At 47.2% G+C, this 27959-nt stretch overlaps 1 protein-coding gene across 1 annotated transcript in view; it reads left to right on the top strand.

Annotated features, from left to right (window-relative positions):
• Positions 1–22226, top strand: part of SLC25A16 (solute carrier family 25 member 16) — a 35036-nt gene extending 12810 nt beyond the window's left edge. The window contains exons 4-9 of the mRNA XM_056113412.1: positions 4177–4240; positions 9755–9876; positions 10104–10170; positions 13895–14057; positions 16300–16368; positions 21792–22226. Coding sequence (XP_055969387.1) covers positions 4177–4240; positions 9755–9876; positions 10104–10170; positions 13895–14057; positions 16300–16368; positions 21792–21948 — 642 coding nt within the window. The 3' untranslated portion in view covers positions 21949–22226. The remainder of the gene's footprint in view (positions 1–4176; positions 4241–9754; positions 9877–10103; positions 10171–13894; positions 14058–16299; positions 16369–21791) is intronic.
• The last annotated feature ends 5733 nt before the right edge of the window (positions 22227–27959 follow it).

Genomic DNA, 27959 nt, shown 5'->3' with positions numbered 1-27959 from the left:
AAATCCTGGGCCTCCTCCACGAAATCATGTGTTCAGTCTGCTGACCTCTTATCTCTTCCCTGTTAGTTTAATGATTTTTCTTTTTCTGCTTTTTGGATTAGACCCAGCGATGCTCAGGGGTTACTCTTGACTCTGAACTCAGGAATTACTCCTGGAGGTGCTTGGGGGACCACATGGGATGTCAGGGATTGAACCCAGGTCGGCCGTGTGCAAGGCAGATGCCCTGCCCACTGTACTATCGCTCCGGCCTTCCTACTGTTAGTTTAAAACTTTAAATATAACATTATTTTGGAGTTATTCCAGAACTGTTAATAATTTTAGAGTGAATTGCTAATATTTATACATATAAGAAGAGTCCAAGTATCATTAAGTACATATTAATATACCCGTAAATAATGCAAGTTTTTAAATTTATTTCTTTATTTTGAGTTTTGGGCCACGGCCGGCAATGCTCAGGGATTACTCCTGGCTCTGTGCTCAGGAATCACTCTTGACAGTGCTCAGAGGACATATGGGGTGCTAGGGATTGAACCCAGGTGACTGCAGGTAAGGCAAGTGCCATGTGTGCTGTGCTAGCTCTCCGGCCCAATGCTAGGTGTGTTTTTTTTCCCTTTTCTTTTTGCATTACACCCAGCAATGTTCAGGGGTTACTCCTGGCTTTGTGCTCAGGAATCACTCCTGTTGATGCTTGGGGGACCATGTGGGATGCTGGGAATCGAACCCAGGTCGGCCTTGTGCGAGGCAAACGCCCTACTCACTGTGCTATTGCTCCAGCCCCCAAAGCTAGGTTTTTTTTTTTTGTTTTTTTTTTAATGTAGGAGTACTGCTAATTATTCAGCCACTGATTAGCTGATTGAATTGGGCATGAACTCCATCTTACTTTTTTTTTTATAATTTTATTTATTGAATCACCATGAGAGCAGTTACAAAACTTTCAGGTTTAAGTCTCGGTCATACAATAAAAACACCCGTACCTTCACCAGTGCCCATTCTCCACCACCAAAACCCCCAGTGGGGCAGATGATTTCCACATTACTCTCTCTCTACTTTGATTACATTCAGTATTTTGACACCAGACCCACTATTATTATTTGGGATTTTACTCCAGCACTCAGATCTGCTGAAAAGGCAACCGTAGACAATTTGTTTTCTATTGCTGGTTATGAATAACTTATGATGTCGCGTGGTTGCAGTAGTGGCCGTGCGATTTTGAAATTCTGAAATGTTAACAATGAAATCTGGAGGGATTTCTGCCAAAACCTGCTGGGTTCCGAGATTTGTTCCTGAGTCTCTGGGATTGTGGCTGTTAAGCAGGTTGATAAGGAGCCAGAAAGGCCATTCATGGTTGGCGACATTGGGTCTTGTTGGGACGGAGAGGAAAGGGCCAGCTCCAACCCCATCCCGTGAGGCACTGCATGTCTCATCACTGTGGGCCCAAACCTGACTGTCCAGTGGCCTCTGGTGGATGGCGGCCACCGAGCCGCCAAGGGTGAGCAGTTGGAGGGACAGCACCCTTTCCTCCCTGGGGTGGCCCGGCTACAGTAACCTACTGCAGGGACAGGACGCATTTCTGCTAAAAGCCTTTGGGTTCTGAGATTCGTTTCTGAGTCTCTGGGATCATGGCCATTAAGCAGTTCAATCAGGAACCACAGAGGCCTTGCCTCCAATTACATAGCCGAGCCGGAGGTGGTTTGTGGGTGTGTCTCCCACATACCTAACTTTTGGCTGTTTACTTTCTTGGTAAACTTTGCCCCAAGTTTTTGGGGTCTGACCAAAGGCACAGCAGCAATTTGGGGGATCTGGAGGTCTGAAGGCGCCATCAGGCTGCTGATGCACTCGCCTCACAGGTACAGACTGACCTGCTGGCGGCACATACCCCCAATGCAGGCTTTTTTTTAATGTACTTGTTTGTTTCTTTTTTTTTTTAATGTATTTAATTATTTAAAAATTTTATTGAGTCACCGTGAGATACAGTTACAAACTTTCATGTTTGGGTTACAATCATACAGTGTTCAGCACCCATCCCTCCACCAGTGCACATTCCCCACCACCAATTTCACCAGTGTATCCCCCCTTTCCCACCCTCCCCTTTCCTCCCTGGCAGATAATTTCCCCCATACTCTCTCTCTAACTTTTGGGCATTATGGTTTACAATACAGATACTGAGAGGCCATCACTTTTGGTCCTTTATCTACTTTTTTTTAACTTATTTATTGAATCACTGTGGGAAAAGTTACAAAGTGTTCAGGTTTAAGTCTCGGTCATGCAAATATCAAACACATTTCCCTTTACCAATACTTATTTTTCACCATGAAGAACCCCAATAACCTCCCCCCCCAGCCCTCCCCAATGCCTATGAGGCTGATGAATTCTAGTTAACACTCTATCTACTTTGACTAGATTCATTGTTTCGATAAAAGATGCACCATTATTCTTTAGAGTTTATGACACCCCCCCCTCCCCAATCAGACATGCTGAAAAAGCGTTGTGAAATGATTTGCTTTCTACAGCTGGGTTCAAGAATTAAATGATGTCGTGCGGCCGCTATTGTGGCTGCGCATTTTTGGATTTCTGCTTATTTACTTATTGACCCTGGAAGTATTTCTGCTGAGAGTCAGATAATTAAGAGATTGGTTTCTGTGCTCTGGAGCCATGGCCGTGCTGGAGAGCCGCTCGTGGGGGGCAACTCGTGACCTCGGTAGGGCGTCAAGGACGAGCCAGAAACACCCCCCTTCCCATGAGGTTTCAGTCGCCCCATCACAACCGGCTCATACCTGGCTTTCCATAAAGCTCCGAAGCGGCTGCCATCTTTCTTTCCAGAGGGAAAAAGCTGTACTTGTTTGTTTCTCAACTACTGAAGAGGAGAGTTGTGGCTCTGGATTTTCTTATTAAATAAAACAGAAAATAAATAAAATAGGAAGACCATATTGTTGAAGTGAGTTATCAGTTAGCACCTTTTCTCATCTTAAGCATTAAGTTTTGGGGGGGACCCAGAGCGATAGTACAACAGGGAGGGTGTTTGCCTTATTTGGGGCCAGCCAGTGCTTGACCCCCGGCATTTCATTTGGACCCCTGAGCACTGCCAAAAATAATTCCTAAGTGCAAAGCCAGGAGTAACCCCCCTGAGCATCACCAGGTACACCCCACAATAAAAAGCATTAACTTTTTCTTCTCTGGCTGTCTGGAACTTAGTTTTCAAGCATATCAACACAGATGTTGTGTGTTACATTCTTTTAATTAATTATATTTTGAGTTTTTGGGCCATAGCTATCAATTCTCTGGGCTTACTCCTGGCTCTGTGCTCAGGAATTATTACTGGCGGTACTTTAGGGGCCATATGGGGTGCTGGGGATCGAACCTGGGTTTTCCATGTGCAGGACAAGCACCCTCCTTGCTGTCCTATCTCTCCAGCCCCTTTTTAATTTTTCAAAAAAATTAAATTTGGGGGCCATACCTGACTGTGCTAAGGCTCCTTCTGGCTCTGCATTCATTGAGCAGTCCTCGTGTATCTCTGGAGACCACACACGGTGCTGAGGATGGAAAGCCACATGAAAGGAAGGCACCCTATCTGCTCTTCTATCGCTAGTGTATTTTATTCTTTGTAGGGCTTGTTTTTATTTTGAGGCCACACGTGGTAGTACCCAGGGCTTAATCCTATCTCTTTGGTCCAGAATCCCTCCTGGTGGGGCTCAAGGAACTTCCATGGGTTGCTGGGGATTGATCTTTGGACAGCCACGTGGAGGAAAAGCACCCTACCCCTGTACTGTCTCTCCAGTCCCCATACGTTGTCTGGTATCGTGAGGTGATAAGTAAACACTAGAGATGAGGGCAAGTATTCTAGGCTAATGGAATTGAACCACAGTGTACCAAGACTTTATTATAGTTTGTAGCAGCAGTTTTGCTTCCTACCACTCACACTTGAGTTTGGGTCATCGAAGTGGTGTGTGTGAATGTAGTTCTAAGATTGCTTCTGTAAAGGCGCAGGATTAGCAGAAGAAACCTCATCGTCTCACATCGACCGTCTTCATAGAACTATATGCTCATTTTGCTGATTTAATACTAATTTTCTTTTTCACTGCTTTTGTAACTTTGTTGCATGCCTAAATGTTAAAACTAGTTTAAGATAATGGTGGGATTATTAAAATAATAATAATGCTTGGCATTTTTTGTCTCTAGTTTATTACGACAAAACTGGGAGTTTCTGGTCATGTACACAGATTGATGGCTGGGTCCATGGCAGGTAAGATGAGTGGCTAGATTTGATTTCTGTTCCTTCTTTTTTGTTTTTGTTTTTGTGCCACACCCAGTGAAGCTCAGTTCCTCCCGACGTTGGGCTCAAGAGTTAGTCCTGGTGGTGCTTGGGGTATTTCATTGCATGCCGGGATTGGGATTGTACCCAGGTTGGTAGCGTGCAAGGCAAATGGCGCTACCTGCTGTACTGTTTCTCCATTTCTTTCTTGCTCTTGCTTCATGGTCATTGTTAGAATTTCCTTAGAAAGATAAGGGGAGGGAGGGGGTAGAGGGGTGGGGGGGAGGAGAGAGCTTGCGCCCAGGCTTCTTCAGAGTGGGAATGAATGCATAGCAGAGAGACTGACAGCAAGTGAGATGGATTCAGGGGAGAACAGGGGCTTCGAAGAGCGAACCTCTACCTTGCACTTCGTTTCTGTCATACGAAATCGCAGAAATGAAGGGAGGTCCTCGGACCCGGGCAGGTCCCAGTTCTCTCAGAAAAAGAATGACCAGCTCTGGGGTAAAAATAACCAGACCATCAGTTACCCCAAATAGCGAGGTTTGGACAGGAGCAAAGTGATAGTCTGTTAGCTCCCACTGGCAGAGGAAGGCAGCCGAGACCTCAGCAGAACCTTTCTGGGTGCCCCCAGGAGCTGTTTAGACAGAGAGGCAAGGTACGGCACACTTCTGTATTCACTGCCAGAAACCCTGGGGGTTGAGTGAGCACTGCAGGAGAGGAGTGTGTGGTACAGAGTCTCTGAGTCATTTCCTGCACAAACTGGACTAAACCACCTAGGATTTTCCCATGGAACTCAGTCAAACTACTTCATTCCTCTCCAGCCCCATAGCCCAAAGAAACTCTTTTAGGGAATGGGGCAAAGATCTGGCTTTGGTAGTTTCTTTCTGCGGAGAAGGGATGAAGTGAGGCACAGGTGGGCTTCTGGGAGTCTGTCTGAGTTTAGGGGTCCATAGTGAAGAAGGGTCCCCTTTGGTCAAGGGGTGACTTGAGAATGTGGCTGAGGGTGGGAGGGGTCCCGTTTTCTTAGGAGGTTATTACCATTGGAACATGATGTGTTCTAGAGAGAAGAGAATCGGTTCTTTATTAGGCAAAGAAACTGGGGCCTGAATAGCAAGGACCATTGTAACCAGTGACCCCAGAAGAGGAAGAGCTTGGATAGTCACTGGGGATTAACAAACCAGTTTGTCCAGTTCTTCTTTTGTTTTCTTAGATGAATAAGTGGCCCATTCATCAAGTTTTCAGCCTGTGTGGTCTTTAGGGCACTGTCTGAACTTTTTTTCCTTTATTCCTTTTGTTTTGAGCTATACCTGGTGGTACTCAGGGCTTGCTCCTGGCTCTGTGCTCAGGAGTCACTCCTTTCAGTGCTCGGGGGACCATATGGGGTGCCAGGGATCAAACCCCAGTTAGTTGCATGCAAGGCAAGAGCACTTCCCACTCGACATTAAGGACAATCCAACCTTAAAAATTAAGATTAAGGGACGGGAGATTAAGGCTCCAGCCTCTTAATCTTAATTTTTGTGGTTTTTTTTTTCCTTTTTCCTTTTTGGGTCACATCCAGCGATGCTCAGGGGTTGCTCCTGACTCTGCACTCAGGAATTACTCCTGGTGGTGCTTGGGGGACTATATGGGATGCCAGAGATCGAACCCGGGTCCGGCTGCATGCAAAGCAAACGCCCTCCCTGCTGTACTATCGCTCTGGCCCTCATAATCTTAATTTTTAAGGTAGCATTGTCCTTGAGATAATGTGACTAGTTTTTTCTGTGTCTGTGCAAACAAGATATTGCCGTATCAGTATGTAGAAAAGCTTAAGGCCCGTGCGGTAGTACAGACCCAAGTCGGGAAATTGTCTTGCACGTGGCTAACTTGGCTTTGAGCCCCAGCCTCTCCTATGGTCCTCTGATCCTTGCCTGGAGTGTCCCTTGAGTGCAGAGCCACGAGTAAGCCCTGAGCAATGCTGAGTGTGCCCCCAAACAAACAAAACACACATACACACACGGTCGATCAATTCATCCCAGCTGTTTCCCTGAACTGACGGTGCTCTGAGAGGCAGTTGCTGCCAGAACCTGGAAGGAAGGACAGTCCACAGGGCAAAAGCCCTGCCTGCCAAGAGACTTACCCAGAAATTGGTGGCTTTAAGTTGGCTTTACAGTCCAGCACTGTATTTTACATTTGGGTTGGCTTGGGGACAGGTTGAGAAACAACCTTTTGTACCAACCTTTTGATTGGGAGTTGCTGGCGCACGAAGGGAATTTTGTGGAATAGAGTAACCTGGAAGCCTTTCGTAAGAAGGCAGTGTCTCAGGCTGGCACCAAAATGAGCCATAGAGTCTTTGGTTTATGATGGTTGGTCCCTTGAGATTTGCTCTAAGAAATTTTTTTTTTTTTGCTTTTTGGGTCACACCCAGCAATGCACAGGGGTTACTGCTGGTTCATGCACTCAGGAATTACTCCTGGTGGTGCTCAGGGGACCATATGGGATGCTGGGAACCGAACCCTGGTAGGCCGCATGCAAGGCAAATTCCCTACCCGCTGTGCTATTGCTGCAGCCCCTGTTCTAGGGAATTTTTTTTTTTTTTTTGCTTTTTTAGGTCACACCCAGCGATGCTCAGGGGTTATCCTGGCTCTGCACACAGGAATCACTCCTGGCAGTGCTTGGGGGACCATATGGGATGCCGGGGATCAAACCCAAGTTGGCCACGTGCAAGGCAAACGCCCTCCCCGCTGTGCTATAGCTCCGGCCTTCTAAGGAATTTTTAATTGTCCTGACTAAAGAGGAAGGGAGATTTTTTAGCATATTTTTTAGTTTTTATGAAGAGATACACAGTGGTGCTCAGGGCTTACTCCTTAGTCTGTGCTCAGGAGACCATATGCAGTGCTGGGCATTACTCTGAGGTTGGGCGCATAACAAGACAAGTGTTTATTTCCCGTACTATCTTTCCAGCCCCATGTTTTTAGTTGTTTTAAGGGGGCCCATGTTAGAGAGAAGCAAACAGACATGTTTTTGGATAAGAGAAGTGTAACAAAATAGTTGATAACTTTTTGTTACTGTGCTGTCTGTATTTATTCATTTGGATTTTGGGGCCACAATTGGCTGTGGTCAGGGCTTACTCCTGACTCTGTGCTACAGGGTCACTCCTGGGGCTCTTGGGGGTGCCAGGAACTGAACTGGGGTCAGCCTCATGCAAGGCAAGTGCCTAACCTTGTTGTCTCTGTTCATTGGTGAGTTCCAAGGTGTGATGTCATTAGCATTTTCTAGCTTGCGGCAATAATGTCTAATCGGAAGATGGAATTATAGGAAAGGGTCCTGTGGCTATCCGGAATTCCTGGCCTTACGTAGAAACAGAATGTGCCGCAAGGGTGAGTCATTGGAGATGGGCGAGGGACAAGACTTGCTTGTCTTTGATTACTTGCCTGGCATGTCCCCTTAGGCGGGGAGCAAAGGACAAAGCCTTTGGGCAGGCGGTGGGGTGTCCCACAGTGGACTGACTCATCTGGTGTCTGTTGTTCAAGGCTTTCCAACCGACTGGACTCAGGCCTAGGCTTCCGGGAGTCACCGGGGCTAAGTGAGTCATTCTCTTTGTGAGGGGAATGGAGGAGTAGGGGTGATTCTCTGATCTCTGTCTGAAGTCCGTATGACAGCTCAGGGCGAAAATGTTGGGCCTGGAGTAGAGGTGTCAGAAGGTGGTCAAGAACAGGAAATTCAGGTTTGTTCAAAGAAGGAGTGAGATCGGGGAGAAATAGCAGACCTCTGACGCAGCTTAGTGGACAGGAGAAAGGCTGCAGACGTGACCAGGCCTGGGCTGGGTCTCTTAGGGTTGCCCTCTCCTCAAGCCTTTCTGTCCTTCGCCTTCCCCTTCGAGAGCCTCCAGCACCTCGTGGCTGAGGGAGATGCCCCCAGATCTGCCAGATTTGCAGCTGAGCTTCCAAATCCCCCACAGAATCCCCCGGGTCTCCTGACTGGAAAGAGAAGGAAGGGTGAGGATGTGTAACTCAGCTTGACGTCTGGGTGCCGAAATGAAGAGGGTTCCTTGACCCGAGATCCTGAGGGTCTCATGGGGATGACTGGTACATTTATTAGAGGGCAGAGCAATGCCACAGTGGGTAGGATGTCTGCCTTACACACGTCTGACCCAGGTTCGATCCCCAAGCGCCGCCAGGAGTATTCACTGTGTGCAGCGCCAGGAGTAAGTCATGAACATCGCTGGGTGTGACCCAAAAAGGCCCCCCCCCATTTTTTTTTTTTTTCATTAAATAGTGAGAGACAGGAGCTGTTTAGACAGGAGCAACGTGATAGTCTGTTAGCGCCTGCTGGAGAGCCACTGCCTTTCTGGGTTGCCCCCCAAGTAGCCGTTTAGATAGGGGGGGGTAAGGTAAAATCATATTATTGTATTCACTGACCAGTAACTCTGGGACCTTGGGGAGCTAGGTGAGGAGTGAGTGATGCAGATGGGGAGCACACAGCCTACTAGGGTGGCGAGTGAGCACTGCAGGAAAGGAGTGTGGGGTGCAGAGGACAGCATTTGTGAGCATGTTTAACTGTTTCTGAAACATTCCCTGCACAATCTGGACTATCCTGGGATTTTTCCACAGGGGCTGAGTCAACCACATCACCAATTTTCTTTTTTGTGTAGGTATGTGTTGGGGGGGAGGGGTCACACCAGGTGTTGTGTGGGGCTGTGCCGAATGCTTCTTGGGGATGGCACTGGTGGTGCTTGGAGAACTGTATGTGGTGCCAGTGATTGAATCAGGGTCAGTTGCATACAAGGCGATTACCTTCATCCCTGTGATCTGTCTGGTCCAATTTTTGGTGTTGGGGCCACACCTAGCAGTGCTTGGGAGCTAATTCTCACTCAGTGCTCGGGAGTCACTCTTCGTGGTGCATGGGGACTATGTGGTAACGGAGATCAAACCCAGGCCTCCTGCATGCATGCAAAACATTCATTCAGCTGTTTTTGTTTCATTTTTTGGTTCAGGCTATGTTCAGGGCGTACTCCTGGCTCTGTGCTCAGGGATCACTCCTGGCCGGTCTCTGGAGACCTTCCAGGGTGCTGGAGATCTAGCCTGGGTCAGCTGCATGCAAGACAAGCACCTTCCGTGCTGTGCTGTCTCTCAGGCCACTAACCTAATTATGGTTTGTTTTTTCCACAGATGAGTTTACTCAGCCCCTCATTGCAGTGACAGAGGCTCCTTGTCCTCCTCCCAGCGAGGATTTGACTTAGTGGAGGGCCTTCCATGTCAGGGATGATGACTAGATGTACGATTTTTTTTTCCCTTTTTGGGTCACACCCAGCGATGCTCAGGAATTACTCCTGGCTTTGCCCTCAGGAATTACACCTGGCAGTGCTTGAGGGACCATATGGGATGCTGGGAATCGAACCCGGGTTGGCCGCGTGCAAGGCAAATGCCCTCCCTTCTGCACTATCACTCTAGCCCAGATGTCCGTATTTCATAAATGAAAGTTTGCTGGGTTTGAGCTCTGTTGGTGAAGCGGCTCCTTTCTTTGCAGGCATGACAGCTGTTATCTGTACTTACCCTCTGGACATGGTCAGAGTCCGACTCGCATTCCAGGTGAAGGGGGAGCACACGTACACAGGAATCATCCATGCCTTCAAAACTATTTATGCAAAGGTATTTCGTAGTTACTTTTCGGACCAGTAATGTCCTTTTGTATCTTAAGATATTTCGAACATGATTTTAGTATTCTTATAGTAATATTTCAAACTAATATGAAAGCATGTCTATTTTATATTCGCATAGGTCCATAATAATTTTTCCATTATAATGTCCTTGAAGTTTTTTGATGTTTATTGTAACGGACACAGTAATCTCACTTCAAATGTTTCTTTACTTGCAAGGAGGGCGGTTTCCTTGGGTTCTACAGAGGCCTGATGCCAACCATACTGGGAATGGCTCCATATGCAGGTATGTTTCGCATTTGGCATAGTCTTGGTGTCTTGTGAAAATGGTAATTTTTCAAAGGTTTACATTTAGATGTAAGCTCCTAATATGTCTGGATCTTTTTTCCCTTTGAGGATAACCACCTGTTTCAGTTTTTCTGGATTTTCCTCGGTGTATTTTGTCATGTGGGGATCTAACCCAGTGCCTCCATGCAGGACTCCACTGCTCAGTCACATCTCTGACCTGGGTTTGAACGGATGCTTTTTGCTGGCGCCAGCAAGCAAGCCCACATCTGTTCCCTGAGCAGCTCTTCAACTGAGCTGTTTCCCAGCCCTTGAGCTGGTACTTATTTAATTGGTTTCTTTCTTTGTCTTTGTGGGGCTGATTGGGAGGCAGGACACACCTGGTGGTGCTTCGGGCTTATTCCTGGCTCTTCACTGAGGGATCACTTCCGGTAGGTCAGAGGGATCTTGTGTAGTGCCAAGGATCGAAACCAGATCGGGCTTTTGCAAAGCACACCCTACCTGTTGTACTGTTACCCTGTCCTAATATTTATTTATTTCCTTTGCAAGTCAAGCCCAGCAATGCTCTGGCTTACTCCTGATGACGCTTGGGGGACTCTGTGTGAACTAGGATAGGTCACATGCAAGGCGAGTGCCTTGTTCTGCATATCCAGACCATTGGGAGAGTTTGTATCTCATCTGATCAAGCTTAGGAATATGGGTTTCCTGGCCTTTGTATTCTGGCTGCGCTGACGCCTGTGATTTCCTTACAGCGGGAAGCTTAACTGTGTACATTTTGCTAGTGGGATACAGTTTTATTTTTTCCTTGAATTTCTGTACAATAGGACCTGTTAGCCTCAAAATTTTTTCTCGAGGGGCCAGAAACATTGCACAGGGGGAAAATGGGGTTTCCCTTACATCTTGCTGAGCCCCAGTGCTATCCCCATATATTTTCTCCAGGGCACTACCGGGGTCAGTCCTGAGCCAGGAATATCTGCTGAGCTTTATCAGTATGGCTCCAAAGCCCCCAAATTAAATTGTGTTCCCTCTTGAATTGGTGTTTAATTTTGTCATATTCAAATTCCTGGTTTTTCAGGGGTAATCATATAACTCTTGGTTTTTGTCTTTCAGTGTGTCAAATGGCATTAAGATATTAATGTGTCTTTTCTAGTTATATATAATAGCTTTATTATATTCCACTGGATTCAATTTGCTTTTTTTTTTTTTTGGCTTTGCAATAAGGATCTTTTTTTGGCTCTGCACTCAGGGATCACTCCTGACAGGTTTGAGGGACCATATGTGGATCTGTTGCATGCAAGACAAACACCCTACCCACTGTACTACTGCTCTGGCCCAAGCTTTCAATTTTTTTTTTTTTTTTGCTTTTTGGGTCACACTTGGTGATGCTCAGAGGTCACTCCTGGCTCTGCACTCAGGAATCACTCCTGGCAGTGCTCAGGGGACCATATGGGATGCTGGGAATTGAACTGGGTCGGCTGCGTGCAAGGCAAATGCCCTACCCACTGTGCTATCGCTCCAGCCCCCCAAGCTTTCAGTTTTCTTAATGCTATTCTTGTATGCATTGGGTATCAAAGGTTGTTCTCTATGACTTTTATATTGATAGTGTCAATTTATAGGTTGTTAAAAATCAGGTTTTGAGCTTGAGAGGTTGTAGTTATGCCCTTGAATGAGGCTGACCCTGGTTTGATCCTTGGCACCGTGGGGCACTATTTGGCAGGTGGTTTTCGGCTTAGCTGACTGTGTGGCACTCAGGTACCACTAGGACATTACCAGGAGATGCTAGGGAAGAGCATATAGTGAGGGGATTAGCATCTGGAGCTTTGCACATGGGTGACTTGTGTCTGCCACTGGAATTGGGTCCCTGAGCCTTTGTAAACTTTTCCAGTATTTAAGTCCTTGTGGTAGAATCTCCAAATATAGAAGTATGCAAATATTCTAAAACTATATATCATTATATTGCATTTCTTTATTCTTTCTTTCCTTTTTTCTTTCTTTAATATATTGCATTTCTTTATATAATCATGTTATGGTACTGTCATTTTTGGACTAAAGAGTAAATACATTTATTGTGGTAATTTACTAACAGGAATTTTGTTAGTATTTATGTGTTCTTGAGCCTCAGTACCTTGTTAAGTGATTTGATTTCATTTTTGTTAATTTTGACTTTTGGGACACACCCGGTGATGTGCTTCTGGCTTTGTGCCAAGGGATCAATCCTAGCAGGTTTGAGGACCATATATAATGCCAGGGATTCGCTATTATTTGAATTTATTTTGTTCTTGAGCCGCACCTGGAGATGCTTGGGGTAGCGCCTACCTGGTGTCCTATCACTCCCGCCCTTAACTCACTCTTGGACAGATTCTATGTCTTATGATTCAATATAAATATTTCCTTCGTTGTCACAACTCATCCTGGAATGTAGAATTAGACACTGAATTAAAAATAGCAATGTTGGTGGTAGGAAATGTAACTGGTGAAGGTTGGGTGTTGGAATGTCACATGACTGTAACGCAATGATGAACAACTTTGTAACTGTGTATCTCATGGTGATTCAGTTAAAAAAGGGGTGGGGTGAAGCATTGTTGAGTTCGGGAATGTGGCTCAAGTGGTCAAGCATATGGAGAGACCCTGGGTAACAATCCCTGGCACCACTTCAGCATTTCAAGACTGGTGCCCAAACACCTCAGAATGGGTCTGGGGACCCTTGAGCACCACTGGGCCCAAGCCTTGCGCCCCTGAGCACTGCCAGGGATGTTCCCCAACAGCATGGAGTGAAGAACGCAGTGCTGGGCTGCAGGATGGTCAAATCTAGAGCATAATCTGAGCGCGCAGGGCGCCAAGTTTGATCTCCAGCACCGAGCCGTCCCCCAGCTCCAAGTCAGGAATGGTGCGAAAGACAGAAGAGAGCGAGTGCTTTGGATAGGCTCTTGCTTCTCTCTTTATTGCCCATCATTGTCTTCATGTTGTCATATTTCTGATTAGTGATAATGAATTCATTTGGTATTCATGTGAAACAATGGTAAACTGTTTGATTCAGTTCATGCGTTCGGATGATTCTTGTTCACTGTTCAATCTTATTCATGTATACTGTATTTTTTTAAATTTATGGGTCACACCTGGCAGTGCTTAGGGGTTACTCCTGGCTCTGCACTCAGGACTCATTCCTAGTGGGGCTCTGCAGGTCATATGGGATGTCGGGGTCCACTCCTGGTCAGCCATATGCAAAGCTAGCACCCTTCCCACCGTATTATCTCTCTGGCCGTTCTGTACTGCATTTTTATACTCGATTGTACTCAACAGCTGCTTCATATCGTGATGTGACCTTTATTTTATTTTTTGCTGTTTGGATCATACCCAGCGACGTTCCTCTTGGCTCTGAACTCAGGAATCACTCCTGGGGGTGTTCGGGGACCGTATGGGATGCTGGGGATAGAACCTGGGGCCTCCACATGCCAGAAAATGCTCAACCTGCTGTATTATCTCTGATTCTCTGATGTCACCTGTGGTTCAGTATGTGGATACTAATTTTACAATTTTTTTTATTATTTTTCAGTGTATTTATAAACACTAACGATTATCTTTATGTCTTAGAATGAATAAAATGTCATGAGTCAGGAAGGTAGAGGGCTGGTTGCACGACATAATTTCTTAATTTGTAAAAATGATTCTTTGTACAGCTTCTGTTTTGCCAGTCCTCATGGCGAATTTATATTTTGTTTTTTCAGGTGTTTCCTTTTTCACTTTTGGTACCTTAAAGAGTGTTGGGCTTTCTCATGCTCCAACCCTTCTCGGCAGACCTTCATCAGACAATCCTAACGTTTTAGTTTTGAAAACCCACATAAACTTACTTTGTGGTGGTGTTGCAGGAGCCATAGCACAGACAATATCGTAAGTTTGTTCCTCAACTCCGTTCGCTTACCCCTGCTATTTCCAGTGCTGGCTAATCATCCCCCGCCCTCCCCCAATAGATTGTTCATAGGATCCCCTATAAAATATAAAAACTAGGGCTGGGGAGAGAGTACCGAGATCAGGCGCTTGCCTTGCATGTGCTGGTTTAATCCCCAGAGGGAGCACAGTTCCCCCAGCACTGCCAGGAGTGATTCTTAAGCACCACAGATGTGACCAGACCCTAAACCCCTGCAAGAAAATAATTAATTTGGGGCTGGAGAGATAGTATAGCGATTGAGTCACTTGCCTTGCGTGCAGCCAAGACTGGTTTGATCCACTTCCACATAAGGGCCCCCAGTTCCCATCAGGGTGATCCCTGATCAGAGTCTGGAATAAGCCCTGAACACAGTCAGATGTGGCCCAACCAATCTCCTCCCAAAAATTAAAATTAATTTGAGAAATTTTCCTATACACACACACACACTTGAAGCATATTTAACATTTTGCTAAGTTGACCAAATTCGTTCAAATTCATTCAATTTTCAGAATTAATTGTAAAGTATGAATAACTCAGTTTGGCCTTTAGTTCGTGTTGCTTCTAGCGCCACCTGTGAGACTGAGGCCCAAGGCTCTGGAGGTTTTCTTTGCTCCTCTCCTCAGGATTCCTGGTCGTAAGACCTCACGCTGTCTTCACTGTCATGCGAGGTGCCTAGCCAGAGTCAGGGAGACAATTTCCTTTTTCTTTTTTTGCTTTTTGGGTCACACCCAGCAATGCACAGGGGTTACTCCTGGCTCATGCACTCAGGAATTACTCCTGGCGGTGCTTGGGGGACCATATGGGATGCTGGGAATCGAACCTGGGTTGGCCGTGTGCAAGGCAAACGCCCTACCCTCTGTGCTATCGCTCCAGTCCTGTCAGGGAGACAATTTCTAACAGTAACACAGAGCCTGTAACAAAAATTCACAAGAATTGTGATCTTCCACTCCTGGTGGTTTTTGCCTCAGTGGACATTTATTTATCCCTGGAGACATTTTAGTTGTCACAGCCTGAGTACGACATCTGGTAAGTAGAGAGCAGGAAGCATCTAAACATTCTGTCATCCATAACAACCTTGTTGAAAAACAAAACTCAAAACAACTGGCTTTGGTTTTTTGGGTCACACCTAGCAGGTGCTCAGGGCTTCCTTCTGGCTTTTTGCTCTGGCTTCACTCCTGGTGTGAGGCTCAGGACCATATGCAATGCTGGAGATCAAACCCACGTCAGCTACATAAGTGCAAGACAAGTATGCTTAACCCCTGTGCTGTTTGTCCAGCCCTCTAAATAACACTTCAAGTGAAAATCTGACGTCTTACTGGTCTTACTCAGATTCATGAGCTGGGCTACATCCTATCTAGCAAATAGAAAAGGGCTCCAAAGAGCGCCACAAAGTGAAAGACCTGCCAGGGAGAAGGAAGCAGGAGGAAGCAAGACATAGTGGGCAGAAAGAGATGGTTGTGGCAGGCTCACTTTCCTTTGAGAGAGGGGAGGGATCTTTCAGGCAGGTGACTTAACTAGCACTACTTTCATGTCTGGGGGGGCTGAATATGTAATCAGCTTCAGTCTTGGCTACATGAAGGTGAGTGGGCGTTTCCCAAAATGAGTCTATTTGGAAACAACTCTCATGCTTTTTAACAGTGCCACAACTCTGAATCATTCATTCTGGGACGGGACATGGAGCTCCTCAGTGGAGCACTTGGTTTGCATATGTACTCCCTGGCTTCAGTCACTGGCACTGCAAAACAAAACAAAAGAAGCACAAAACTTGGCCCGAGCAGTAGCTCAATCAGCTGAGTGCCTGCTGAGCCTGCAGGGGGCCTGAGTTCCTTCCTGATATCAAGTGATTCCCAGCACCTCTAGGAGTAGCCCTTGAGGGCCACCAGGTGTGGCTAAAACCCAAACCAACCGAAGTATCATTGAACCTGAAATGTTAGTGAAATGAAAAGGACTGGGCTTGGCCTTCAGGATGATTGTGATCAGAGAGATGCGTCCCTACCCAGAGGGAAGAGCACAGGTGATGGAGGAAGCAAAAGCAGGGAACTCCTGTTTTTCTCTGCTGTTTCTCATGTGCCCATCTTGACTCTCAGGTTAGGCAAAGCAGTAAACTCATAGGAATACATCATTTCCTGGCAGATATTTGCATTTGATGAGTGTGAGTATAGTATGAGAACTCATTTTGGTCTTTGTACCTTTGTCTTCTTTCAGCTATCCATTTGATGTAACGCGTCGGCGAATGCAATTAGGAACTATTCTTCCAGAATTCGAGAAGTGCCTGTAAGTTTTCCATGTCATTATTCATTTTCTTTAGGACAGTATAATTTTATTCACTTTCTTTGGTGTTTTTGTTTGTTGTTTTTGGACCATACCCAGTGATGCTCAGAGATTACTCCTGGCTCTAAACTCAGGAATTAAATATTCCTGGCTGTGCTTGGGGGCCCAACTAGGATGCTGGGGATCAAACCCAGGCCAGTCGTGCACAGGGCAATCACCCCACCTGCGGTACTATTGCTCTGGTGGGGTTTTGTTTTTGGGCCAGAGCTCAGTGCTCGGGGATGACTCCTGGCAGTGCTGAGGGGACGGTGTAGAACCCTAAGACCCCTGCATGTGAAGCCACGTAGAGCCGGTTGAGTTCTCTCTAGGCCTCCAGAAAAGAGTCATGATCCAGGGGTAGTTGCTGATCATGGCTGGGTGTGAACCCCCTCAAAAAACAAAAAAGCTGAAACAAAATAGGTAAGTAGAAGTTCAGGAATGTGTTTTCTTCAGTGGTCTAGATCAGAGGCCATGTTACTCACTGTGAGCCAACAGAATATTCCCAGGCCACCACAGGTGAAAATCGCATCAATGTGGGACAAACAGGATAGGGGCCCAGGAAGAAAACAAGGTAGGCAGGGGGCCACAGTCAGAAGAAAGTCGAGAAACACTGTCTAGATCTCTCTTGTTCTCTCCTATAGTGTATTTTGGTAACTTTTTTAAAAATTTTTTTTATAATTTTATTTATTGAATCACCGTGAGAGCAGTTACAAAGCTTCCAGGTCTAAGTCTCGGTCATACAATGAAACACCCGTCCCTTCACCAGTGCCCATTCTCCACCCCCAACAACCCCAGTATACCCCCATCCCACACCCTCCCCCTACCTGTGGGGCAGATGATTCCCACATTACTCTCTCTCTACTTTGATCACATTCAATATTTCGACACCAGACCCACCATTATTATTTGAGATTTTTACCCCAACACTCAGATCTGCTGAAAAGGCAACAGGAGACAGTTTGTGTTCTATTGCTGGTTATGAATAACAGATGATGCCGCGTGGCTGCAGTAGGGCCATGTGATTTTGAAATTCTGAAATTTTAACACTTAAATCTGGAGGGATTTCTGCCAAAAGCCACTGGGTTTCGAGATTTGCTCCTGAGTCTCTGGGATAATGGCCATTGAGCAGCTTGATCAGGAGCCAGAGAGGCCATTCGTGGGCGATGACTTGGGGTCTCGTTGGGGTGGGGAGGACAGGCCCGGCTCCACCCCCATCCTGTGAGGCCCAACAAGTTTCGTTACTGTGGACCCAGACCTGACTATCCAATGGCCTCTGGAGGATGACGACCACCGAGCCGCCAAGGGGGAACAGGTGGAGGGACAACACCCTTTTCCCCCTGGGGTGGCCCAGCAACAATAACCTACTGCGTGGTCCGGACACATTTCTGCCAAAAGCCGCTGGGTTTCGAGATTTGTTTCTGAGTCTCTGGGATCAAGGCCATTAAGCAGCTTGATCAGAAGCCAGTGGGGCTGTTCGTGGGAGATCACTTGGGGTCTTGTTGGGATGGGGAGGACAGGACCGGCTCCCCCTCCCCCTCCCCCCCAATCCCACGAGGCCCAACAAGTTTCGTCACTGCAGGCCCAAGCCTGACTGTCCAGTGGCCTCTGGAGGATGACTGCCACCGAGCCGCCAAGAGGGAGCAGGAGGAGGGACAACACCCTTCCCTCCCTGGGGTGACCCGGCGACAGTAGCGTATTGCGGGGTCCGGACGCAATTCTGCCAAAAGCCACTTGGTTTCGAGGTTTGTTTCTGAGTCTCTGGGATCAAGGCCATTAAGCAGCTTGATCAGGAGCCAGAGAGGCCGTTCGTGGGCGATGACTTGGGGTCTCGTTGGGGTGGGGAGGACAGGACCGGCTCCCCCCACCCTCATCCCGTGAGACCCTGCATGTCTCGTCACTGGGGCCCCTAAACTGACTGTCTGATGGCCTTTAAAGGATGGTGGCCACTGGGCTGCCAGGGGGAACAGGCCAAGGTACAAAACCTATTCCCACCTGGAGTGGCCCAGCACTGTTAACCTACTGCAGGGACCAGACGCATTTCTGCCAAAAGCCGCTGAGTTTCCAGATTTGTTTCTGAGTCTCTGGGATCATGGCCATTAAGCAGTTCAATCAGGAACCAGAGAGGCCATGCCTCCAATTATTTAGCTGAGCCGGAGGTGGTTTGTGGGTGTGTCTCCCACAACTTTTGGCCATTTACTTTCTTGGTAAACTTTGCCCCAAGTTTTTGGGGTCTGGCCAAAGGCTCAGCAGCAATTTGGGGTATCTGAAAGTCTGAAGGTGCCATCAGGCTGCTGATGCACTCGCCTCACAGGTGCAGATTGACCTGCTGGCGGCACCAGACCCCCTATTTTGGTAACTTTTGTTTTTATTTTTGTTGTGGTACATATCTAGCTGTGCTCAGGGCTTAACCCGGCTCCGTGCTCAGGCATTGGTTCTGCTGGTGCTGAAGGAACAGGGACGCTAGATTGTGCCAGAGGTGAAACCCAGGTTGGCTGTACGGAAGGCAAGCACCCTACTCGACATGCCATCTCGCTGCCCCTATTTGGGTAACTTTTTTGAGTGTGTTTTTTGGGGGGGTGACAGAAAAGGTGGCACATCTCGTGATACTCAGGGCTTACTCCTGGCCCTGCTCTCAGGGATCACTTCCGTCAGCTTCTCGTGACTGTACAGGATGAAGGGTCGGCTGCATACAAGGCAGACGCCCTTCCTGCTGTACTATCTCTCTGGCCCTGTTTTGGCAACTTTCATTTTAAACATTTCTTTGGGGTTTGGGGCCGCAACTGCTGGTGCAAAAAGGCTCACTTCCTTTTTGTGTGCTCAGGGATCACTCCTGGTGAGGCTCAGGGGCCCTACGGGATGCTGAGAATTGGAACTGGGCAGGGCATGTGCAAGGCAAGTGCTTATCAGCTGTATTAGCTCTCCTGTTCGTTCTAGGGGCAGGGAAATAGCTCTGTTAGAGAGCACTTGCTTTGCATGTGTGAGTTCCTGGGCTCATAGCACAGTGGTAGGGTGTTCTCCTTACAAGCGGCCAACATGGCCGACCCGAGTTCGAGTCCTCCACCCCTCTTGGAGAGCCCGGCAAGGTACCGAGAGTATCTCGCCCCCACGGCAGAGCCTGGCAAGCTCCCCGTGACGTATTCGATATGCCAAACACAGTAACAAGTCTCACGATGGAGACGTTACTGGGCCCGCTCGAGCAAATCGACGATCAACGGGAGGGCCTTTACCTTTACCTTTACCCAAAAAAGTGATTTTTAAAATAATTTATCTGTTAAATTACTGTTTAATTTAAACTAATTTATCTGTTGAATTATGTTGAATTGAAATATAGCCATATTTTTCTTTCCTTTTTAAAAATTAGAAAATTTGGTGGGCTGGAGTGATAGCACAGTGGTGGGGCGTTTGCCTTGCGCACAGCCAGCCCGGCCAATCCGGGTTCGATTCCTCTGCCCCACTCTGAGAGCCCGGCAAGCTACGAAGAGTAGCTTGCCCACACGGCAGGGCCTGGCAAGCTCCCCATGATGTATTCAATATGCCAAACACAGTAATAAGTTTCAAAATGGAGATGTTACTGGGCTCGCTCGAGCAAATGGATGAACAACCGGAGGACAGTGACAGTGACAGAAAATTTGGGGGTGGCTGGAGTGATACTATGGCACAGAGCCAGGAGTAATCCCTGAGCATCACCAGGTGTGGCCTGAAAGCAAAACAGAATTGTTTTTCTTTTTTTTGGTGGGGGTTGGGAGGTGGGTACACCTAGTAGTGCTTAGGGCTTTCCTGGCTCTGCGCTCAGGGATTACTCTTCGTGCTGGGCACCTATATGGGGAGCCAGGGATCCAACCTGGTCGGCCTTGTGCAAGGCAAACAAACCCCTTACCCACTGTACTATTGCTCTGGCCCGATGCTAATTTTTCTGATGACCACTTTCTTTAGTTGGTTTTTGGGGCCACATCCATTGCTGCTCAGGGCCTTATCCCTGCTCTTCTCTCTGGAGTTATTTTTGGGGATCCCTGTGGTGCTGAGGATTGAATTTAGGCCTCTGGGATGCAAGCATATACATAACCCATTGAGCTGGTAACCACGTTTAAAAAAGTGACGGTCTGAAGCAGTAGCACAGCGGCTGACTCGAGTTCAATTCCCAGCATCCCATATGTTCCTCTGAGCACCGCCAGGAGCAATTCCTGAGTGCAGAGCCAGGAGTAAGCCCTGAGCATTGCTGGGTGTGAATCAAAAAAAAAATTAAAAGAAATAGGAAAAAGTGAGCTGTACAGATAGTAGAGAGGGTAGGGCACTGTGGCTGATCCAAGTTTGATCCCCGGCATCCCAGATGATGACCTCCTGAGGACTACCAGAAATAATTCCTAAGCACAGGGGTAACCCCTGAGGATCACTAGTTGTGGCCTAAAAAAACAGAGAATGGAACAGGGGCCATAGAAGCGGCATGTGTTAAAGCAGATGCCGGGCTTGCACAGGGCCCTGAGGTCAGTTCCAGTTCTACGTGCCCCTAGCCTCCCCTTGTGGGGGCTCCCCTTTCAGATGCGTAACACAGGCCAGCCCTGGAGATGCTAGATTGCATTCTTGCCCATCTGATCCCCTTCGCTGCTGGCTGTAGCCTGGTGTCCCCAGCAGTGCCGGGCCAGGTAGCCCAAGTGTGAGGGGTGAGCCAGACCTTCAGACCCTCACTCTGGCTGTAGAATCTCTGGGAGTGGTCCCCAGGGGCCTTCAGCACTTTTGGGAAATCCCCCTAAAAGAAGCAAAGCATAGAGCCAAACCAAACCAAACCCAAACCCTCTAATTAAAGGCAAATTGATGAAATAGAAGAATTAAAAATTCCTTATGGTTTTAGATTTCATATTTCAGGAAAAACACAACTTTAGGAAAAATTAACTTTCCTCTTTTGGTATGGTATTAATAGTGAATATGCATCTTTTTTCTTAAAAAAAAAAAAAGCCATAAGAATTCCCAGCCTTTGTGCACATAATAAGCTAAGTATGTTATTTATTTACTTTTGGTTTGTTTGGGGGCCACCCCGGCAGTGCTCAGGAATTATTCCTGGTGGTACTTGGAGGACCACAGGGGATGCTGGGGACTGACCCCGGTGTGCCACATGCGCGAGGCGAGCGCCCTCCCTGCCGTCACATTGTTCCAGCCGCTCCAGCCTCCGTTTTCGTTGCTTTTTAAAATGCTCTCATGTGAGCTTTTATTCCCCTCTGACGAAACTTGTGTTCTCTCTTGAGAGAACAGGTGTCCTGTCCCCTCACACCTTTCTAAGTTTCTTCGAATAAAATGATTTTGCTTCACATAAAAGAAATGCTCTTGTATGGATCGTGAACGTTCCTCTTGGTGAGTAGACATAAAATTCTTACGCTTTAATCATTGTCTTTCAGTACCATGCGGGAGACGATGAAGTACGTTTATGGACACCATGGGATTCGAAAAGGATTGTATCGTGGTTTATCTCTTAATTACATTCGCTGCATCCCATCTCAAGCAGTGGCTTTTACGACGTACGAACTTATGAAGCAGTTCTTTCACCTGAACTGAAAAAAAAAACTGATTTATTTTCCTTTATTCTCAGAGCTTAGAAATAAAATGTTAACTTTAATTTTGGGGGCACATTACTTGAAGGGGGATATTTGACCTCTTACAGGAAGCACTTGTATTTCAGTACTTGATTTTCTCTATCACAAATCAGAAGTGCTTACTCTACTTCTTGATGCCAAAAGTTATACCTTTGAACACTGGGGGGCAGTCTCCTCTGTAGATGCTGATGCTAGCTAATCAGTTAGGTTATTTGAGACCATTTTAAAGTGTTATTTGGAAATATGGTAAAGGTAAAGGTAAAGGCCCTCCCGTTGATCGTCGATTTGCTCGAGCGGGCCCAGTAACGTCTCCATTGGAGACTTTGTTGTTACTGTGTCTGGCATATCGAATACTCTTGGTAGCTTGCCGGGCTCTCCGAGAGGGGCGGAGGAATCGAACTCGGGTCGGCCATGTTGGCCGCTTGTAAGGCGAACGCCCTACCCGCTGTGCTATCGCTCCAGCCCTCGGAAATATGACTGACCTCATAACGGGACTGAAGGGATGGGGGTTTCTTCACTGGTAGAACACAGGCCACATATGCATGAGTTTGTTTCCTAACACCCCTGCAAATGGGGGATCCTAAAGGGTCTTTAGCTCTATCACGCTATTTCAAGCTCTTCGCTATAATCATGATTTTCAAGGTTCTCGGTATGGTTATTATTATGATAGGGATGGTAATATTGTGGTGAAAGATAAACTTGGTTACATTACAGCAGAATGGTGTGAACAGAATTTTTTAGCAGTGTAGAAGTCAGCATGAAAGCGTTTTTCTTACTCTCTTTTTATATATCTGTTCCACTCACTAAAAGGACAAACACATTTTTCTTCATTTTGGAATTAAATGTTTGTATTTAAAATGTAGCCATGTAGCAGTTCAAGTGAATGAGGAATATTCAGGTATGGCTCATTAGTTATCACCGGGTAATATGAATAATTTAAATATTTTTTAAACATCAGTGTATTTTCCAAAGGCAATAATATTACATAATGAATATCTTTCGAAACCAATTAACATTTTAGATTAGTTTTTATTAGGTAATTGGTTATATACTCAACACTTTATTTAAGTGGACTGTGAAATATCCATAAGCGTAGATGTGAATGTCTAAGTGTTTTATATTATATCATGATATATCAACTAGTTCTTCCATGTAAAATAATTTTAGTGCAATATAAACTTAAGTAGAAATGTGAAAAACAGGAATTGTTATCCTTTATATTAAAATGGTATAAACTGTAAGAATTTCATTTTCTGTGTTTACTTTTTATATATTTTATTATAAGCATGATAGAAATGAGGGGAACAATTCTGTCCTCAGAAATAGCATTTTAGTAGTAAAGGTGCATAACTTTGTATACCAAAAGCATAAATATTAGCACTATTGTAAAAAAAATACATAAAAAGCATCGTAATTTGTAAAATTATGACTTTTTAGACATTAGAAAATGAAGTTGAAAGTGTTATTTCTGCTTCAGTTTTTATTTTTTGCATAACAGATTTCTTACCATATCTTCACAAAAATTATATAAACTGATTTCATTTACAAAATATTTAAAAATAAATACATAAATTTGTATGGTTTATAAGTGTGCTTGCACATAGAAAAGTAGAAATGCATGTGTTCCTGAAACTATTTTGTATATTTTCTGTTTGGGGCTACACTGTAGCAAATATGATTATCAAATTTCAGGTTACTTTAAGTGTATAAAATAAGTATCCCAGTCTGTTACCAATAAAAGGGGACTACACGTAATTAATTTTTAATCAAAGTTTACATTCTATATTGTAGAATCATAGAATATTAAAAATAAAATTTATTTGCATTTCAGCAGTTATTCTCTAAATTCATCATCATTATATTATTAATTTTGGTCATACCTGGCAGTGCTTAGGGCTTACTCTGGGCTCCGTGCTCAGGAATCACTCCTGCTATGTTTGGGGAACCATATTGGTACCAGGGCTCTAATCCGAGTTGGCCGCTTGCTAGGCAAGAGCCTTATCTGCAGTACTAGCTCTTCAGTTCCCCCTGTGTCACTAATTAAAAACGTTTTTTTCTGGGACTTGAGAGATGGTTCAATGGTTGGAACACAAGCTTTGAATATCGGGGCCCAGGTTTGATCCCCAGCCCTCTGGGACCACGAGGGGCAGTCCTTGAACTGGGAGTTTCCCCTGAAGACATAGGAATATGCCATCTTGCTCCCCCACACCTTAACAGTCGAAAAAGATTTTCTGTTCAACAGTTTTGGGGGTGGGGGTGGGGCTAGATCTGGCTGTACCCGTGGGGTACTTACGTCCAACTTAGGAGTTGCTTCTAGCACTGCTTCGGGCATTGAAAGTGGCGCTTGGTGCAACATATGTGCTTGGCCTATTGGGTATCTCTCCAGCGCCTGGAGGAATCTGTTACTACTACTACTACTACTACTACTACTACTACTACTACTACTACTACTACTATTACAGCTGCTGCTACTATATTTTGGTTTCGGGGCCATACCCCGCTGTGCTCAGAGATCACTCCTAGAGGAGCGTGGGGATTGTTTGTGGTGCCAGGATCAATCCTGGATCGACACTGTTCAAGGCAAGCTCCTTACCACCGCTTTATTACTTCAGCCCCGTAGACAAACTGTCTTACACAGGACAAATGGCACACTGAGTTTCGCCATGATCAACCCCTACTCGTCATGTGAGACCCCTCCTTTCTCCGCGAGGCTTCAGTCCCTGTCCCACTCATTAGTTTAAGAATATAAAATATTAACCCACTTAGGCAGGAGCAGTAGTACAGTGTGGGTAACTGCACTTGCCTTACATGCCATTGACCTAGGTTTGACCCAGCACCAGCACCATATATGGTCTCCCGAGCACCACCAGGAGTGATCCTGAGCGCAAAGCCTGGAGTAGGCCCTGAATACCTCCAGTGTGGCCCCAAAACTGACTGCACTGCACTGTCCTCCCATTGTTCATCGATTTGCTCGAGCGGCACCAGTAACGTCTCCATTGTGAGGCTTGTTACTGTTTTTGGCATATCTGATACTTCACGGGTAGCTTGCCAGGCTTTGCCGTGCGGGCAGGATACTCTCGGTAGCTTTCCAGCTCAATAAGATAAACAAAAAACCCAAGGGAAGAGATGGTTCAAAGGGGTGGAGCCATGCTTGTTATTTAAGGCCATGACGGTACTACATTACCCCTGAGCATGGCACAGCTCGGGTGGCCTCAGCACTGCCTAGATGCTCCTATTAAAAAGAAATATTGGGGCTGGAGAGATAAAAAAAAAAGCAGGTAGGACATGTGCTAGTCATGTAGCCAAACCTGCCTTCAATCCCAGTCTCTCCATATCGTCAGTCCCCTGAGCTCTGCCAGGAGTGATCCACGACCAACATTAGGGATCACCCCCCAATAAACGAAAACCAAAAAAGGAACGCGAGGGCTGGGGAGATAGAAGATACGATTCTTTCCTGAAGAGTGGCCTCGTGCTTTGCTCCTCAGCTGTGCCGAGAGAGGTGCTGCACCAGGCCAGGCTGTCAGCTCCTGGACAGACAGCCATAAGCTAGACAGATTCCAGATCAGGAATCATTACACTGAAAGCAAAAACAACCTAGGGATTAGACTAGGATGAGAGAGTTTGGAACCCTTCTCTGAGCAGTCTCTTCACGGGCCCAGAACCGTTGTCTTCTGACTTCTGACTTGCACAAAAATGGACTCGGTGGCCTTCAAGGACACGGCTGTGAACTCAGCCAGGCAGAATGGGCTTTGCTGGGTCAGGCGCAGAGGTGCCTCTACAGAGCCATGATGCCAAAGATCTGGAGCCACCTGGCCCTTGTGGAGGGTTGCACTAGTAAAAAGACAGTGGTCCTCTTGGGGGTGCCGTGGAGGTTGAATTGGTCAGTGAAGACAGCACCATAAAGCTCGTAAGCTGTTTGTGGAGAGAAGCGATTTTCCCTGACTGGTGATCCGCAGCAAACCCAGAAGCGGTGGCTGAAATGCCTCTTGGACAATCTTGGTGACCGTTACGGAGCTTCTGGTGGGTGCAGGAGGAACCCCGAGGCTGACTTAAAGCCTCCCTGGCCCCAAAGTACTGTTGCCACCCCCTCTCTGGGGTGTTCTTCCCCCTCCCCCCTGCACACACGGCCCCACCTGCGTCTCTGCACGGCTCTCTTCATGTGAACTGACTCGGGGGTGTCTCCTTATTCGACTGCCCAAGTAAGAGACCCCTTTTCCCGATCAGGGTGCCAGGAGAACCTCAGGCAACACCGACAGTGGATCCCAGGCACCCTGACCCCAATGCCTACGAAGTGTGTGTGGAAACCTTCAGATGCAACTTTGTCCTGGCCTGTCACATCAGGGAGCACCACGAGGGGGAAGGGCTTCTGCTACCTCACGTACCTGCAGGAGCCCGCCAAGACCCACGCAGGTTTTGAGAAGCTCTTTATTTATTTATTTATTTATTTATTTATTCATTTGCTTTTTGGGTCACACCTGGCGATGCTCAGGGGTTACTCCTGGCTTTGAACTCAGGAATCACTCCTGGCTGTGCTCGGGGGACCATATGGGATGCTGGGAATCGAACCTGGGTTGGCCACATGCAAGGCAAACGCCCTACCCACTGTGCTATTGCTCCAGCCCTTTGAGAAGCCCTTTAAATGCCCCAAGTGCCACCAGGGGTTCAGGTACCCCTGTAAACTGCACGCAGGTGTCAAACCTTCCCAGTGTGAGTGATGTGGCAAAAGCTTCAAGTCGGACTGAAGCTCTGCCCGCGGGGCCCCAAGTGTGGCAAGGAGTTTCGGCACAACCATTTGCTGACCGAGCACTGGTGCATCCATCGGGCAAGCAGTCCTAACTCCTGTCCACAGTGTGGGAAAGACCTCCGCTGCATGGTCACTCGCCAGGGTCACCTGGTGACAAACATGGCCGAGGCCTTTTGAGTGCTGGGAGTGCAGCAAGGCCTAGCGATGCCACTCCCATTTCTTTCTTTTTTTTTTTTGACATAATCAGTTGGTTCTTAGGGCTTCGTCCTGGGTCTACACTCAGGGATCACTTCCGGCAGTGTTTGGGGGACCCTCTGGGGTGCTGGGAATCTGCTGCATGCAAGTCAGTTTCCCTGCCTGCTGTATTTTCATTCCAGTTTTGCCATTCCCAGTAGGCCAAGGGTCCCTCATGGAGAGAATCTGGTTTATTCTAGCCGACCCTCCCCCCTCCCTGCCACTATATCATTGCCCTTTAAGGAATGGGGGAGGGGGGGTGCTGCTGGGTTCCGGGTGGAGTGTCCAGAGTTCTGTGGCCTTTGCTGTGGCCCTGGTGACGAAGTAACACTCTGTGGGCAGTTCAAAGCCACACACAGTGACTGCTGTTCTCAGCAAATCTTGGATTTCCTCAGGAAACTGGTGGGGGCAGTGACCACAGTGTCACCGCGAGGGTGACATGGGTCCTCAGCTCCTTTGGAGTTTTCTCCATGTCCTGCAGGGCGTGGTGTGCCAGCTGGTGATCGTGGGCCCCGTGGTGCTGCTGCTGGTCCTTGGCAGGCTGGTATGGTGCTTATGGAGTCAGCGTTACAAGTGGGAGTGGGTCCTCCTGGTCGAGCGGATCCAGTTCACGTGCCTGTACACCGGTGATCTGCGCGCCCTCAAGCAGGAGCACACTCGGCCCCAGGAGGAGGCCACACTGCTAAGCCTGACTGACACTGACCACGGCGACACTGACTGCAGTGCAGCTGGCCTCAGAGTGGCCCTGACAAGCCAAGTGGACGCTCTGCTGCAGGATCTGGACGTGGAGAGATGCCGGCGGCAGCAGCAGGAGTTGGAGCTGGCGCAGATGCTGCAGGAGCTGGAGACCCAAAACTGCCGCGTACAGCAGGCAATAGAAAACGCTTTTGAGAACCTGTGGGGGGGAGACCAGGCGCCCGTTCCCCGCGGGTCCTCCCCTGCGGCTGCCGCTTGGCTCCCCTCCGTTCAGACCAGGTGCCAGGCTACATGTGCTC

The sequence above is a fragment of the Sorex fumeus genome, unplaced genomic scaffold (genome assembly GCF_029834395.1).
Source record: "Sorex fumeus unplaced genomic scaffold, SorFum_2.1 ptg000020l, whole genome shotgun sequence".
Lineage (NCBI taxonomy): Eukaryota > Metazoa > Chordata > Mammalia > Eulipotyphla > Soricidae > Sorex > Sorex fumeus.
The sequence above is the reverse complement of the archived record's forward strand: the minus strand, read 5'-3'. Positions and strand labels throughout refer to the sequence as shown.